This window comes from Callithrix jacchus, chromosome 9 (genome assembly GCF_049354715.1).
Source record: "Callithrix jacchus isolate 240 chromosome 9, calJac240_pri, whole genome shotgun sequence".
Taxonomy (NCBI): Eukaryota; Metazoa; Chordata; class Mammalia; order Primates; family Cebidae; genus Callithrix; species Callithrix jacchus.
The window spans coordinates 128,183,316-128,200,366 of NC_133510.1; the positions used below are offsets into that span (position 1 = coordinate 128,183,316).

Below are 17,051 nucleotides of genomic sequence, written 5' to 3' on the forward strand. Positions count from 1 at the left end.
ATGAGCTGATGCTCACGATGGCCAATTTTGGGGGTACTATTATAATAAATTCAGGGAGATTACATATACATCTACCTCCTGTTTTCCAATCAGCAGCAGTCACCCGGTTGAAGCTGCTGCAAGTTTTACAGGCACGGGTTGCTTTTCCACGGATAAGTTTAAAAAGAGAATTATTTTTTTTAAATGATGAGAAGCCGCACCGGCTCGGGCTGGCTTCCGGAAGGCGGGCGCGGGGCCCCGGGGCCCGGTCGCGTTGGTCCCGCGCCGGGGGCGGGGCGCGGCGTGGGCTGGGCCGTCGCGCCTTTGTGCGCGGGGCGGGGCGGGTGGCGCAGCGGCGGCCGGGCGGCGGCGGTGGGTAAAAGCGCGGCGTGCGGCGCGCGGCCCCCGAGCGCGCCAACCCTGTCCTCGCCGGAGCCCGTGGCGGCCCAGCGCCCGGTCCTCACCCCGCACCGCGACCCTGCACCCCGCCGGCCGAGCATGGGCGCGCGCGCCTCAGGGGGGCCCGTGGCCCGGGCCGGGCTCCTGCTGCTGCTGCTGCTGCTGCTCGGGCTGCTGGCCGCTGGCGTGCAGGGGGCGCGGGGCCGCGGCGGTGCCGAGAAGAACAGCTACCGCCGCACAGTCAACACCTTCTCACAGAGCGTCAGCAGCTTGTTCGGCGAGGACAACGTGCGCGCGGCTCAGAAGGTGGGCGCCGGGCCCGCGCCCACGGTCACCTTGCCCCGGCCGCCGCGCACCTGGCGCCAGGGGCGGGCCTGCGAGGAGCGCGGCCTCCGGGGTTGCCCGGCCGGCTGGCGCGCGGGAAGAGGGGGTCCGGCCTGCGCCTCGGGGCCTGCCGCTCGCGGCCCCCGTCGGGCCTGGCCAGTGTGGGTTTGGGCGGCCGGGCCTCGGGGCGCCCTCTCCGTCGCGCCCCGCTTCTCCTTGGACCTTGCCCCCGCGGGCGGTGCGGTCGGAGCCCTCTCCCGGCTGCGCTGACGCCCGCCGCGCGTCTCATTCATTCATTGACCGCGTTTGAATGGCTCCCACTGTGAGCCAGGCGGCGCCCTCGCGCCCCGGGTCCCCACGCGGCTGCGCCCTCTCCATCTACCCCGGGTTTGTCCTGGCCTCGCACCCCGACCCCCATCCCCTGGGACCTTGTGCCCCACTCCTCCTGTTTTGAAGATTCATGGAGTTGATTTTACTTTACAGGAAAAGAAGGGAGCAAGGCGACTGGCTCGGTTGCTTTGGGAAACCGAGCACCTACTGTGTGGGGGGCTTTTCGCTTGGAGCCTTTTGTTTAATTTGGGATGGTCCAGGACCCTGCAGCCTCCTGGGAAGGGTATTGAGTCCCAGGAGGACGCAGGGAGTTTTTCCCCCATTCCCGCCCTCTGGAGCTGGGTGGAATAGGGGTGCGATTCCAGGCCGAAGTCCGCCTACCAGCTCCTGAGAAGGAGGAAGTTACTGGGGACAGTTGTGTGTGGTACTGCGGTTCCTTTGCTGTTCCCTGCGGAGGAGGGGGAGTCTTGCTTGCCGCCAGCCTCCCTGGAGTTTTGGAGTCAGAGGAGTTTGGGTTCAAGTTGGAGCTCTACAGGTTGGATGGCTTTGGGCAAGTGACTTCACTTCTTTGAGCCTCAGTTTCCTTTTTTTGTTAAACGGGGATAGTAATCAAAGCTCCTTGGTCGTGAGGTTGTTTATGAATAGCTGATACCTTCCTGGCCCAGAATCATGGCTAAAAATTAGTTTCCTGCTCATTGAGAGGGAGGGGGAAATAGAAAGGAACATTAAGGCCCAAATCAGATTGAATGGATGTTCTTATTGGATAAAATGAAAGGTTAATTGATAAGGAAAACAGTCACTTTTGACCTCCCTGTCCTATGGGCAGGGGGCACCTCTTGCAGAGGTGCGTCTGTGTCTTCATACATGTGGGGGAGAGACCGCTATGTAGGTGACCAAGGAGGGAGGCGGAAGCAGGGCTGAGCTCCTGAATGCTAAAGGTTGCCCCACCGCAGTCTGGTGGGGAGGTCAGGAGTGTGAGCGAAGGGAGTCTACACTTCCTCTTAATGCTGTTCCGGAGCCATTTGAAGATAGAAATCGATTTGTTTTAGAGCAAAAAGAAGCCTGTCTTTTTTCACCCAGGGTGACCACAGGACCCCATGTCTCTACTGACGGTGGTTCCGTATGACAATCTAAGGCCAGTAAACATGACACGTGAGTGGATATTTAAGACCTTTTCTTAAATAAGACAATCCATTCTGCAGAGCATCTGAGAATCAGCTGGTCAGAGCTCTTCCTGGGGTAAACCAGGGTTTGTTCCTTTAATAGAGATGCTAAGGATTACTAAGTGCTTTTGTAGATAGAGTAGCCTTTCATAAGCCTTAGAATGACCCTGTGCCATAGGTACTGTTCCCATTTGACAGATGAGGAAACAGGCACACACAGCAGTGAAGTGGCCGGTTTCAGGTCAGACGAATGGCAGAGCCAGGATGTGAACCCAGGCAGAGAGGGGCACGGAGCTCACATTAGTGTCTCTCACCTGTTTTCCTGCCTCATGACCCCTTCCCTGTTCCTAAAGTCAGTGCAGCATCCAGAGGCTGACCTGACTTATTCTTTTTGTTTGTTTTTTTGAGATGGAGTCTCACTCTGTTGCCCAGGCTGGAATGCAGTGGTGCGATCTCGGCTCACTGCAACCTCTGCCACCCAGGTTCAAGCCATTCTCCTGCCTCAGCTTCCTGGAATTACAGGCACATGTCACCATGCCCAGCTAATTTTTATATTTTTGGTAGAGACGGTTTCACCATGTTGGCCAGGCTGGTCTTGATCTCCTGACCTCAAGTGATCCGCCCACCTTGGCCTCCCAAAGTGCTGGGATTACAGGTGTGAGCCACGGTGCAAGGCCCAGGTGCTTTACTTCTCTGTGTCTCATTTGTGCAGAGGAGATAAATTGGGGAATTAGAGGAGATTGGTTGGGCTGTACAATGCCAGGCACTGAATAAGCATTTAGTAAATGGTAAAATATTTCTATATGAAAGGGATTTGTCCGGTAGAAGAGTGATAGACTTATTAATTCCTTTAAAAAGTATTGAGTGATGGCAGGGCATGGTGGTTCACGCCTGTAATCCCCAGCACTTTGGGAGGCCGAGCTGGGCAGCTCACCTGTGGTCAGGAGTTCATGACCAGCCTGGTCAACATGGCGAAAGCCCATCTCTTCTAAAAATACAAAAATTAGGCCAGGTGTTGTGGCTCACACCTGTAGTCCCAGCACTTTGGGAGGCCGAGGCAGGTGGATCACCTGAGATCAGGAGCTCGAGACCAGCCTGACAAACATGGTGAAACCAATTTCTACTGAATACAAAAAGTTAGCCAGGCGTGGTGGCACATGCATGTAACCCCTGCTACTGGGGAGGCTGAGGCAGGAGAATTGCTTGAACCAGGAGGCAGAGGTTGCAGTGAGCTGAGATTGTATCATTATACTTCCAGCCTGGGCAACAAGAGGGAAACTGTCTCAAAAAAAAAAAAATTAACTGGGCTTGGTGGTGTACTCCTGTAATCCCAGCTACTTGGGAGGCTGAGGCAGGAGAACAGCTTTAGCCTGTGAGGCTGACGTAGTGAGCCAAGATCATCCCATGGCACTCCAGCCTGGGTGACAGACTCCAGCTCAAAAAAAATTATTAAGCGATTTACACACATGTGTTCATAGCAACACTTTTTACAATAGCCAAAAAGTGGAAATATCCCAAATGCCTATCAGGTGATGGAGAGGGAAAATGTGGTGTGTCTGCTTAATGAAATACGATTCAGCCATAAAAAGGAATGAAGTATTGCTTTATGCTACTACTTGGATGAACCTTGAATAAAAAAATGGAAGAAGCCAGACTCGAAAAGCCACATATGATATGTTTCCATTTATGTGAAATATCTGGAATAAGATCCATAGAGACAGAAAGCAGACGGGTGGTTTCCAGGGGTTGGGGAGGGAGCATGGAGGAATTATTGCTTAATTGATCAGGGTTTCCTTTTGGGGTGATGACGAAGCATGGGCTAGATAATGATGAGGTTGCATAACATGAATTACTCACTGCCACTGAATTGTACGTTTTAAAATGGTTAAAATGGCCAACTTTATGTGTATATGATACAATTTTTTAAAAAAAACTTGGCCAGGTGCAGTGGCTCATATCCGTAATCCCACTACTTTGGGAGGCCTAGTAGTGGGTGGGAGGATCACTTGAGCCCAGAAGTTTGAGACCAGCCTGGGCAATGTAGTGAGACCCCATCTCTATGCAAAACCACAAACATCAGCCGGGTGTGGTGGCACGCATCTGTAGTCCCAGCTACTTGGGAGGCTGAGGCAGGAGAATTGCTTGAACCCGGGGAGTGGAGATGGCAGTGAGTGGAGATCACGCCACTGCATTCCAGCCTGGGCAATGGAGTGAGACTCTGTCTCAAGAAAAAAAAAAGTTGAAGATCAGACCTTATCAGTACATGAACTTATTTTCCTCCTCGTGAAGGGCTGCAGAGCACATTGCTGTGAGGATGTGCCGGCGTTGAACCTACCCCTGATGGCTAACGTTGGTCCTATCTTGGGCCACTCCAAACCTGGCTGCAGTGTGGGTCTTTCTGTATGTTCTGTATGTATTGTTTTGTGTGCACATAGACACGTTCATCTGTAAAATTGTTAGAAATGGAATTGCTAAGTCCAAAGGGTCTGTACATTTTATTTAAAAAGTTGCTTTTTTGTTTGTTTTTAAGAGACAGATTCTTGCTCTGTCACCCAGGTTAGAATGCAGTGGTGCAAACATAGCTCACTTCAGCCTTGACCTCCTGGTTGCAAATGATCCTCCCACCTCACCCTTCCACAGTGCTGGGATTACAGGGGTGAGCAAGCACTTCACGCTCTTTTGCTTTTTTGAGATGGAGTCTAGCTGTGTCGCCCAGGCTGGAGTGCAGTGGCACGATCTCGGCTCACTGCAACCTCTGCCTCCTGGGGTCAAGCAATCCTCCTGCCTCAGCCTCCCAAGTAGCTGGGATTGCAGGCACCTGCCACCACACCCAGCTAATTTTTGTATTTTTAGTAGAGACAGGGTTTCACCATGTTGGCCAAGCTGGTCTTAAACTCTGGACCTCAGGTGATCTGCCCGCCTTGGCCTTCCAAAGTGCTGGGATTACAGGAATGAGCCACCATGCCTGACCTACCCTCCCCACTCTTTTACATTTTTAATTGCAATGTAGTTGGTGTACTTTTTTCCATACGTCAATCTACAGCATAATGAGTTGTCCCACACCAAACATACTCCTGTGACCAGCAGATCTGAAAGTGGATTGTTCCAGCCTCCAGAAGTCCCTTTCTGCTCCCACATGGTCACTGACCCCCCTAGGTTACTACTGTATTGGTGTCTACCCATGTACAATAACTCTGTTTGCTTGTGCCCTTGCATAGAAGGGCTCTGCATGCCTTGTTCATGTTGTGAGATACTCAGTGGTCCTTCACAGAGTGATAGCAGTTTCATGCTCACCAGCCGAGTGTGAAGGCTAGTTCCCAAGCCCTTCCCAACAACGTGGCTTTTTGGCTTTATGATGTATGAGACAGATGGCCTTTTCATTTATTCAGAATCCATGGGTATTTTCTGGGCACTGCCCTTTGTTTTTTTTGCCATTCTGTTGAGCTGTTGGGTTCTTTTGTTTTTACTTTTTTTTTTTTTTTTCCATAAAGAGGCTTGCATTTTTTGCTGTTTGCAAGAAAGTGTTTTGAGCAAAACAGCTTGGACCTTTCCAGTCCTTTTTCCTACCAACCTTTTAGCAGCTTTATTAGGTATATTGCACCACACCTCAGTAGGCTGCACGTATTTAAAGTGTACAGGCTGACACCTTTTGACATATGTACTTAGGAAAAATTACCACCATCAAGATAATGTTTTCTATGATTTTGTGTTTTGGAAATTTTTCGAAGTACCAAAAAGTTGAAAGAACAGAACAAAGAATAGCTGTAAAGGTCTCACCTCAAGTCACCAGCTCGTTACATTTTCCCCCAAAGTCGTCTCTTTCTCTCCACATACATCTCATACACGCACACATTTATTTTTATTTTTTGGCAGGATCATTTGCGTTTTCGATTAGCAATCATCGCGCCTCAGATAAACCTCATTGGCTCTGATACTGCCGCTGCGCAAAGCTGGCGGGATTATTTGAAAGTTAGTTGCAGTTGACTGGGCACAGTGGCTCACACCTATAATCCCAGCACTTTGGGAGGCCAAGGCGGGCAGATCACGAGGTCAGGAGTTTGAGATCAGCCTGGCCTATATGGTGGAACCCCGTCTCTACTAAAAATACAAAAATTAGCCTGGCGTGGTGGTGTGCACCTGTAACCCCAGCTACTCAGGAGGTTGAGGCAGGAGGATTGCTTGAACCCAGGGTACGGAGTTTGCAGCACTGCAGCCTGGGCAACAGAGCAAGACTCTGTCTCAAAAAAAAAAAAAAAAAAAAAAAGGAAAGAAAAGAAAGTTAGTTGCAGTCATCTGCGTACTTTTTCTTAGAGATCCGCAATATTGTTGTCTCAGCTAAGAAACTTAAATATAGGCCGGGCGCGGTGGCTCACGCCTGTAATCCCAGCACTTTGGGAGGCCGAGGCGGGTGGATCACGAGGTCAAGAGACCAAGACCATCCTGGTCAACATGGTGAAACCCTGTCTCTACTAAAAATACAAAAATTAGCTGGGCATGGTGGCGCGTGCCTGTAATCCCAGCTACTCAGGAGGCTGAGGCAGGAGAATTGCCTGAACCCAGGAGGTGGAGGTTGCGGTGAACCGAGATCGCGCCATTGCACTCCAGCCTGGGAAACAAGAGCGAAACTCCGTCTAAAAAAAAAGAAACTTAAATATAATACAGTATTTGTAATCTACAGTCCATATTCACATTGTCTTTAAAGCTCATAAAAAATCCAACACTGAGTCACGGATTGCTCGTGCCTTGGTGCTCATGTCTCCAGTGTGTCAGAGTTCCCTCACTTTTGGTGGAGGAAGGGACTTAATTATTAATTTTTTTTAAGACAGGCTGTCACCCCGTAGCCCAGAATGGAGTGCGGTGGCACAATCTCATGTCACTGCAACCTCCGTCTCCCAGTTTCAAGCAGTCCTCCCAACTTAACCTCCTGAGTAGCTGGGATTACAAACGTGTGTCACCGTGCCCAGCTAATTTTTTTTTTTTTTTTTTGTATTTTTCGTAGAGACAGAATTTCTCCTTGAAACCCCTGTGTCACCCAGGCTGATCTCTTAACTCCTGGGCTGATGGCAGTCCTCCCGCCTTGGTTTCCCAAAGTGCCGGGGTTACAGGGTTGAGCCACTGCACCTGGCCTATGAAGGGACTTTTTACAACATTGACATTTTTGAAGAGTACAGACTAAATGTCCTTTTTTTGGGGGGGGCTATAATTCGTATACCATACAATGTATTCACTGAAAGCTCAGCGGTTTTTAGTATATTCACAGCACTGTACAGCTGTCACTAGTCAATTTTAGAATATTTGCATCACCCCAAAAAGAGACTCCACCCATTAGCAGTCACTGCTTCGTTCCTATGCCCCAACTCCCAGCCTTAAGCAACTTTCAGTATGGATGTGCCTGCTGTGGGCTTTTTTTTTTTTTTGAGACGGAGTTTCGCTGTCGTTACCCAGACTGGAGTTCAATGGCACGATCTCGGCTCACTGCAACCTCTGCCTTCTAGGTTCAAGCAATTCTGCCTCAGCCTCACGAGTAGCCGGGACTACAGGTGCGCACCACCATGCCCAGCTAATTTTTGTATTTTTAATAGAGACGGGGTTTCACCATGTTGACCAGGATGGTCGATCTGTTGACCTCGTGATCCACCCGCCTCGGCCTCCCAAAGTGCTGGGATTATAGGCGTGAGCCACCATGCCTGGCCTTTTTTTCGTTTTTTTGAGATGGAGTCTCACTCTGTTGCCCAGGCTGGAGTGCAATGGTGTGATCTCAGCTCACAGCATCTCAGCTCACCTCTGCCTCCCAGGTTCAAGTGATTCTCCTCTTTCAGCCTCCCAAGTAGCTGGAATTACAGGTGCATGCCACCACGCTTGGCCAACTTTTTTTTGGTATTTTTTAGTAGAGACAGGGTTTCACCATGTCGGCCAGGCTGATCTTGAATTCCTGGCCTCAGGTGAGCCCCCCGCCTTGGACTTCCAAAGTGCTGGGATTACAGGCGTGAGACACCGCGCCTGGCCTACTGTGGGCTTTTTGTATAAATGGAGTCCTGTACAATCTGGCCTTTTCTTTCACTTAGCTTCATGTTTTTAGGGTTCATCCATATTGTAGGATCAGTACTTTATTCCTCTTCATGGCTTTTTATTTACCTGATCATCAACTGATGGACCCGTGGGGTTGTGTCACGTTTTGTCTGTTGTGAATGATGCTGCTGTGAGCATCACGTGCGGATGTTTGTGTGGACGTATGTTTCCGGTATTTCGTGGTGCATACCCAGGGGTACAATTGCTGGGTCATATGGGAACCTTTTGCTTAACACTTTGAGGAACCGTTATCCTTTTCCAAGGCAGATGTACCATTTTACCTGCCCATCAGCAAGGTAGGAGGGGCCTGGTTTCCCCACATCCTTGTCAGCACTTGTTACTGTCTGGGTTGTTGATTCTAGCTATCTTGGTGGAGGTGAAGTGATATCATTGTGGTTCTGACAGAACCAAACTGTCTTTTTTTCTTTTTCTTTTTTTTGAGACGGAGTTTCGCTCTTGTTACCCAGGCTGGAGTGCAATGGCGCGATCTCGGCTCACCGCAACCTCCGCCTCCTGGGTTCAGGCAATTCTCCTGCCTCAGCCTCCCGAGTAGCTGGGATTACAGGCACGCACCACCGTGCCCAGCTAATTTTTATATTTTTTTAGTAGAGATGGGGTTTCACCATGTTGACCAGGATGGTCTCGATCTCTTGACCTCGTGATCCACCCACCTCGGCCTCCCAAAGTGCTGGGATTACAGGCGTGAGCCACCGTGCCCAGCCCTCTTTTTCTTTTTTGAGACAGAGTCTCACTCTGTTGCCCAGGCGTAATCTTGGCTCACTGCAACCTCCGCCTCCCGGGTTCAAGTGATTCTCCTGCCACAGCCTCCTGAGTAGCTAGGACTACAGATGCCTGCCACCATGCCTGACTAGTTTTTTTGTATTTTTAGTAGAGATAGGGTTTCACCATGTTAGCCAGGATGGTCTTGATCTCCTGACCTCGTGATCCGGCCACCTCGGCCTCCCTAAGTGCTGGGATTACAGGCGTGAGAACCGTGCCCGGCCCGGAACTGCCTTTTGAAATGCCCCACAGTGTGTATTATCTGATTATTTCCTCCGGGTTAGGTTCAGCCTTAGCTTTCCTGGCAAGAATTCTACAGAAGGCATCACGTGTCCTTACTGAGGCAGCACCACACATCAGGGCTCGTGGTATCTGTTTATGCCGTTGCTTTCTCATTGGTCAGTGTTGAGTTTGATCCCTGGGTCAAGGCTGGGCAGGCCCGCCATGCTGGGGGTGCTCGTTCCCCTCTGTGGTTCATGCGTGGTCTGTCTGTATGTTCCAGCATTTTCTGTTCATCTGGCGTTTGCATTTCTGTATGTTCTTCAGGTGCTTGGGAAACCTCTGAACTGCAAAGGCTCCCACCCTGTCTCCCTGGCTTGCTCCTCAAGACGCCTTTGCCCTCATGGCCTGATTTTTCATAGGGCCAGTTTGTACATGCCTGGGGATGATGGGGGTGAAGAGAGACTAGGATGTAGGAAGGCCATTGTCACCCAACCCCGGGTGTTGGATGTCCCCGGCTGACCGCTGCAAGTGGAGGGCTGATGAAATCCCAGGCTTGAAGTGATCTTGTTCCTCCCACGGTGCTGATGGCTGGGCCTTGTTTGCCCAAGGCCTCAGGCATCCACAGTTTGGTTACCTTTCTATTCTGAAAATTGCCCAACATGCACAAAGGTAGGGAGAGTAGGGTGTGAACCCTCCTTCACCCGGGTCTTCCCACACAGCAACTTTCTGCCATTCTGGTTATATCTTTTCTTTCTAAAATGTTTTGGGGTGCCTGGAATACTATTTTAAATCTAATCCAATACATTAGTTCACCCTTGCATATTTCAGTTAGCATCTTTAACAAATAAAAATTTTGTAAAATCAAAACCACAATACTGGCTGGGCACAGTGGCTCACGCCTATAATCCCAGCACTTGGGGAGGCTGAGGTGGGCGGATCACCTGAGGTCAGGAGTTCAAGACCAGCCTGGCTAACGTGCTGAAACCCTGTTTCTACTAAAAATACAAAAAAATTAGCTGGGTATGATGGTGCGTGCCTGTAATCCCAGCTACTCGGGAGGCTGAGGCAGGAGAATCATTTGAACCCAGGAGGCGGAGGTTGCAGTGAGCCAAGATCGCGTCATTGCATTCCAGCTTGGGCAACAAGAGCAAAACTCCCTCTCTCCCTGCCCACCCCATATATATATAAATTACCTGGCTGTTGTAATACTCGCCTGTAATCTCAGCTACTCAGAAGACTGAGGCGGGAGAATCGTTTGAACCCAGGAGGTGGAGGTTTCGGTGAGCCAAGATCGCACCACTGTACTCCAGCTTGGGTGACAGAGTGAAACTCCATCTCAAAAAAAAAAAAAAAGCCCACCAAAATACCATCATCACAGCTTCTAACAATTCCTTAACATCTAATGTAGGTCCGTTTTCTGATTTCCCTGGCTCAAAATATGTCTTTTTTTTGAGACAGAGTTTCGCTCTTGTTACCCAGGCTGGAGTGCAATGGTGCGATCTCAGCTCACCGCAACCTCCGCCTCTTGGTTTCAAGCAATTCTCTTGCCTCAGCCTCCTGAGTAGCTGGGACTACAGGCGCACGCCACCACGCCCAGCTAATTTTTGTATTTTTAGTAGAGACGGGGTTTCACCTTGTTGACCGGGATGGTCTCGATCTCTTGACCTTGTGATCCACCGGCCTCGGCCTCCCAAAGTGCTGGGATTACAGGTGTGAGCCACCGTGCCCAGCCAAAATATGTCTTCTTACAAAACACTGTTTGAATTTGGATCTAAAGTAAGTCTACGCATGCAGTCAGCTCACTGCATCCTCTGCCTCCCGTGTTCAAGCAATTCACCTGCCTCAGCCTCCCGAGGAGCTGGAATTACAGGCACCTGTCACTATGCCCAGCTAATATTTTGTGGTTTTAGTAGAGATGGGGTTTCACCGTGTTAGTCAGGATGGTCTTGATCTCCTGACCTTGTTATCCTCTCCCTTCGGCCTCGAAAGTGCTGGGATTACGGGCGTGAGCCTGTAGAGTCTTTTAAGTCTCTTTAAAAATTTTTTAAATTGTTATTATTATTTTTTTTTATTGAGATGGAGTTTAACCATGTTGGTCAGACTGGTCTCCAACTGCTGACCTCGGGTAATCCACCCGCCTCGGCCTCCCAAAGTGCTGGGATTACAGGTGTGAGCCACCGCGCCCGGCAATTGTTACTTTTTTGAGACAAAGTGTTACTTTGTCACCCAGGCCGGAGTGCAGTGGCGATAACACAACTCACTGCCCACTCCACCTCCTAGGTTCACCGATCCCCCAACCTCCTCCCGAGTAGCTGGAGCCACAGGCACATGCCACCATGCCCAGCTAATTTTTAAATTTTTTGTAGGGACAGTGTCTTGCCATGTTGCCCAGGCTGATCTCTAACTCCTGGACTCAGGCACTTCTCTGGTCCTAGTCTCCCAAAGTGCTGGGATTATGGGCATGAGCCACCATGCCCAGCCTCAAACCTTTTTTTTTTTATTATTAACTTTATTCTTCTTTATAAGTGGAGTTTAAACAATAAAGTCTGTTCTTTTAACGTTACAGAAAAATTGTGAAGATCGTTCAGGGAGTCACCACATACCCCTCGCCCAGTGTCCCCATTATTAATGTTGTATATTCATGGAGAACATTGGTTCCATGAATGAACCAATATTGGTACCTCACTGTTTGCTGAAGTCTGTACTACAGTCAGATTTCCGGAGTTTTCCTGCCGCCCTTTTCTGTCTCGGGCCTCAGCCGGGGTTCTACCTGACCTTTGGTCCTCAGGTCTCCCAGGTCCTCTCAGCTGGGAGTTTCCAGGCTCTCCTTGTTTCTGACCTTGACAGTTTGCAGGAGCATTGGTCAGGGACTTTTTCTTTTCTTTTTTTTTTTTGAAACAGAGTCTCACTCTATCACCCGGGCTGGAATGAAGTGGTATGTATGATCTCAGCTCACTGCAACCTCTGCCTCCCGGGTTCAAGCAGTTCTCCCGCTTCAGCCTCCTTTTAGTAGAGAAGAGAGGTTTCACCGTGTTCGCCAGGCTGGTCTCCAACTCTTGAACTCAAATGATCTGCCTGCCTTGGCCTCACAAAGTGCTGGGATTAAAGTGTGAGCCAGGGCACCCGGCTGGTCAGGACTTTGTAGGATGCTCCCTATTAGAATTGGCCTGATATTTTTCTCATGATGAGACTGGGTGATGGGTTTTGGGAGGAAGACACAGAATTAAGGACCATTTTCATCCTATCACATCCAGTGTGCAGCAAATCATCATGATTTAAGTCGCTTTTAATTTTAATGCCCCCACCTAGTGCTTTTTCTTGGCTGTCATGTTATTTGATGGAGAAGCTGGGTCTCATCCCCTATCTGCATCTGGCCGGGTGCATCCTCATGGTGGTGTTTTCCTGTGCCCCATTCCCCATATCCCCAAGAACCAGTGGTTAGATCTAGAGACCTGGCCAGGCATGGTGGCTCACACCTGTAATCCCAGCAGTTTGGGAGGCCGAGGTGGGCAGATCACTTGAGGTCAGGAGTTTAAGATCAGTCTGGCCAACATGGTTGAAACCCTGTCTCTACTAAAAATACAAAAAATTAGCCGGGTGCGGTGGCCATGCCTGTAATTCCAGCTACTCAGGAGGCTGAGGCAGGAGAATTGCTTGAACTCATGGGGTGGGGAGCAGAGGTTGCAGTGAGCAGAGGTCACGCCACTGCACTCCAGCCTGAGTGACAGAGCAAGAGTGTTCCGAAAAAAAAAAAAAAGGTATAGAGGCCTGATACGATTGAGGCTTGCCTTTTCCTCTGATTTCTGATGGAAGCGCTCCCAGGCTCGGAGCTTCGCTGTAAGCTCCTGTATCTGTGTGCACCACAGCCCAGGGGCCTAAATGGCAGACATACATTTTCTCTCCATTCTGGAGGCTGGAAATTGAGCTCAAAGTGCCAGGGCTGGTTTCTCCTGAGACCCCTCATCCTGGCGTGCAGATGGCCGCCCTCTCCTAGACTGTGTCTTCGAGTGGTCTTTCCTCTGTACATCTGGGTCCTAATCTCCTACTTGCATAAGGACGCCAGTCACATTGGATTAGCACCCACCCCAAAGATCTCATTTCAACCTAATCACCTCTGTACTCTGTCTCCAAATACAGCCATACTGTGAGGTCCTGGGCCTTAGGGCTTCCACATAAGCCTTTTGGGGGACACCGCTCAGCCCATATTATTCCCCTTAGGGCTCCCGTGTCTACATCCACACAAAGTGGGTCAGGGTGTCACACACCAGAGCAGGCAGAGCCGGCCCTGCATGAACGGCAAGTTCTCCAGCCAGATGCAAGTGACAGGATCCTCCCCGATTCACCCTCTCTTGCCCCGGGCCGGTTTTCAGCAGGGGAGAGGTGCTGTTCTTTCCACCGTGAGAAAGAACCTCTGACCCGCACTTTTCTCCACATTGCCAGGAGCTGCTTGAGCATGCCAGCGTCTCAGGCACGGCAGGTTTCAGAGCACCTGCCTGTCAGCTTGTGTTACGTGGGAGGTGACCACTCAGCTTGCAGGAGTTCCAGGTTGCCGTCCTGCAGCCCATGAATCCAACGAGCAGAACCTCAGCCACTCCGACGCGCTGGGTGCCTGCCGTGCACTGGTCACCGGGGAGGTCTTTACAGGTTCTGTTCTTGAATCCTCTCTCGGTCTCGTTTTACAGGGGAGAAAACTGAGGCACAGAAAGGTTCGACAGCGTGAGCAGGAATGTCTGTTCCTCCAAAAGTAACTGCTTCCGCACACCCTTGCCAGGGCACTTGGTGCCATTTTAAAGGCCCGCTATTCTTTTCTCAAGCCTTTGTTTTCCCCTCTGTTTGAACAAATTATAGAAATTGCTATATATTGTCTGGGTGCGGTGGCTCATGCATGTAATCCCAGCAGTTTGGAAGGTCAAGGTGGGTGGATCACCTGAGGTCAGGGGTTCAAAGTCAGCATGGCCAAGATGACAAAACCCTGTCTCTACTAAAAATACAAGAGTTAGCTGGGCGTGGTGGCATGTGCCTGTAATCCCAGCTCTTTGGGAGTCTGAGGCAGGAGAACTGCTTGAACATAGAAGATGGAGCTTGCAGTGAGCTGAGATCTTGCCACTGTACTCTAGCTTGGGCGACAGAGACTCTGTTCCCCCCCAAAATTGCTATATATTGACAAGCGTGTACAAGTCACACACACTTGAAAGAATTGCAGGCTGGGTGCCGTGGCTCACACCTGTAATCCTAGCACTTTGGGAGGCTGAGGCGGGCGGACCACTTGAGGTCAGGAGTTTGAGACCAGTCTGGCCAACATGATGAAACCCTGTCTCTACTAAAAATACAAAAACTAGCCCGGCGTGGTGGCGTGTGTCTATAGTTCCAGTTACTCAGAGGCTGAGGCAGGGGAATTGCTTGAACCTGGGAAGTAGAGGTTGTGGTGAGCTGAGATGGCGCTGGTGCACTGCAGCCCAGGGGACAAAGCAAGACTGTCTCAGAAAAGAGAGGATTGTAGCAGGAAGAGCTGGGCATGATCTAGCTACGTGGGGGACTGAGGCAGGAGGATTGCTTGAGCCCAAGAGTTTGAATAAGCCATAATTGCTCTACTGTACTCCAGGCTGGGCAACAGAGCAAGACCCTGTCTCCAAAAAAAAAAAAAAAAAAAAAAGCATACATTCTGTGATCTACCACTACTTTTATTTTTTTTTTGCTTCATCGCTCAACTTGAGATCTGTTTCTTTCCTAGTATCATTTGCTGCTGTTTGTTGCTGGCTCTGTCCGTCGTTGTTTTCCGTTGCTGTGGAATCGTGCTCCATTCTGTGAGGAGGTCGCTGTCTGACGTGTCCCTCCCATTACCTCGTATGTCTGGCCTGCTGGCAGCTTTTCAGTGTAGCGGTGCTATGAAGTAACGTGCACCTGCCTCTCAGTCATGGTCCTCAGCCTCGAGTGCTGAGGTGACCGGTGCTACCAGGAGGGCTGTAGAGACAGATGGCTGGGCCCCATCCCTGGAGAGCCTGAGGCAGGGACTGGGAGTCTGCAGTTCTGGAAGCTCCTGGGTGACGTGCTCCTGCCAGTCCGGACACCACCGCCCTCAGAACCACCGAGCAGGGATGTGTACTGTGACTTGGAGTCTCTGGAATACCCCTTCACGGTTGTGGTTCTGATTCATGCTGGTCTTCTGCAGGCCCTCCTCCCAGATCCCCCCCCGCCTACCCCCACCCAAGGGAGGGGCAGTCAGCTTCCCTTCTCTCTAACGCAGCGGTCCTCAACCTTGTTGGCAGCAGGGACTGGTTTTGTGGAAGAGAGCTTTTCCACAGACCGGGTGCGTCGATGGTTTCAGGATGATTTGAGCACATGAGTTTATGGGTACTTGACTTCCATTATCGTTACATTGTAATACAGAATGAAATTACGATACAACTCACCTTAATGTAGAATCGGTGGGAGCACTGAGCCTGTTTTCCTGGAAGTAGACTGTTCCATCTGGGGCTGTTGGGAGACAGTGACACATCATTAGGCCTTAGGTTCTCATAAGGAGCAGGCAACCTAGATCCTTCACGATAGGGTGCATGCTCATACGAGAATCTTTTTTTTTCTATTTTAGATGGAGTCTCCCTCCATCGCCCAGGCTGGAGTGTAGTGGCACAAACTCAGCTCACTGCAACCTCTGCCTCCTGGGTTAAAGCGATTCTCCTGCCTCAGCCTCCCACGTAGCTGGGATTACAGGTGTGCACCACCACGCCCAGCTAATGTTTACATTTTTTGTAGAGACAGGGTTTCACCGTGTTGGCCAGGCTGGTCTTGAACTCCTGGCCTCAGGTGATCTGCTCGCCTTGGCCTCCCAAAGTGCTGGGATTACAGGCGTGAGCCCTACCACGCCTGGCCTAAAATGTTCTTTTAAGGTAAATTAGAGTTGGGTTTTCATTTTGTTGCCCAGACTGGTCTCCAACTCCTGGGCTTAAGCAGTCCTCCCACCTCAGCCTTCCAAAGTGCTGGGATTATAGGCGTTAGCCACCATGCCAAGCCTCTATACTATTTTTTAGGGCTAAAATGTTGGTGTCCTCACAGGTCATCTTGGAGTCTATGCTTCTGTTAGAATACTGGACATCAGCTGAGTGTGGTGGGTCATGCCTGTAATCCCAGCACTTTGGTAGGCCTGGCAGGTGGATCACCTGAGGTCAGGAGTTCGAGACCAGCCTGGCCAACATGGTGAAACACTGTCTCTACTAAAAATACAAAAATTAGACAGGCGTGGTGGTGCATGCCTGCAATCCCAGCTACTCAGGAAGGTGAGGCAAAAGAATCGCTTAAACGTGCGAGGTGGAGGCTGCAGTGAGCTGAGATTGCGCCACTGTACTCCAGCCTGGGTGACAGAGCAAGACTCTGTCTCAAAAAAAAAAACACATACAAAAAAAGTTAAAATGGGGCTGCACCTTGTTTTCATGTTTCTTTAGCCCTATGGTTCTGCAGAGTCACCTGGAGGCCAAATAAAGACCTCAGAGGCCTCGGGTCCTTAAACTGGGCTAGAGCATGGGGCTCTGTCATTACCAGCTTCCTAGAAACAGAAACGTCCATGCTTTAAAAATGAGGCCCGCAGGGTGTGGTGCAGGGGTTCACGCCTGTAATCCCAGGCAGGAGGATCAGTTGAGGCTTAGAGTTGGAGACCAGCCTGGGCAACATGACAAGACCCCGTCTCTACACAATAATAGTAATAATAAAGCCTGGTGTGTTGGCTGCACCTGTAGCTACTTGGGAAGCTGAGGCGGGATTGCTTGAGCCCAGGACTTGGAGGCCGCAGCG

The 17,051-nt window shown here is 50.4% G+C and overlaps 1 protein-coding gene and 1 pseudogene across 1 annotated transcript in view; one reads left to right on the top strand and one right to left on the bottom strand.

Annotated features, from left to right (window-relative positions):
- The first annotated feature begins 321 nt into the window (after positions 1-321).
- Positions 322-17,051, top strand: part of BRI3BP (BRI3 binding protein) — a 35,724-nt gene continuing 18,994 nt past the window's right edge. The window contains exon 1 of the mRNA XM_035258156.3: positions 322-684. Coding sequence (XP_035114047.1) covers positions 478-684 — 207 coding nt within the window. The 5' untranslated portion in view covers positions 322-477. The remainder of the gene's footprint in view (positions 685-17,051) is intronic.
- LOC118144545 (U4 spliceosomal RNA) lies at positions 6,078-6,147 on the bottom strand (annotated as a pseudogene).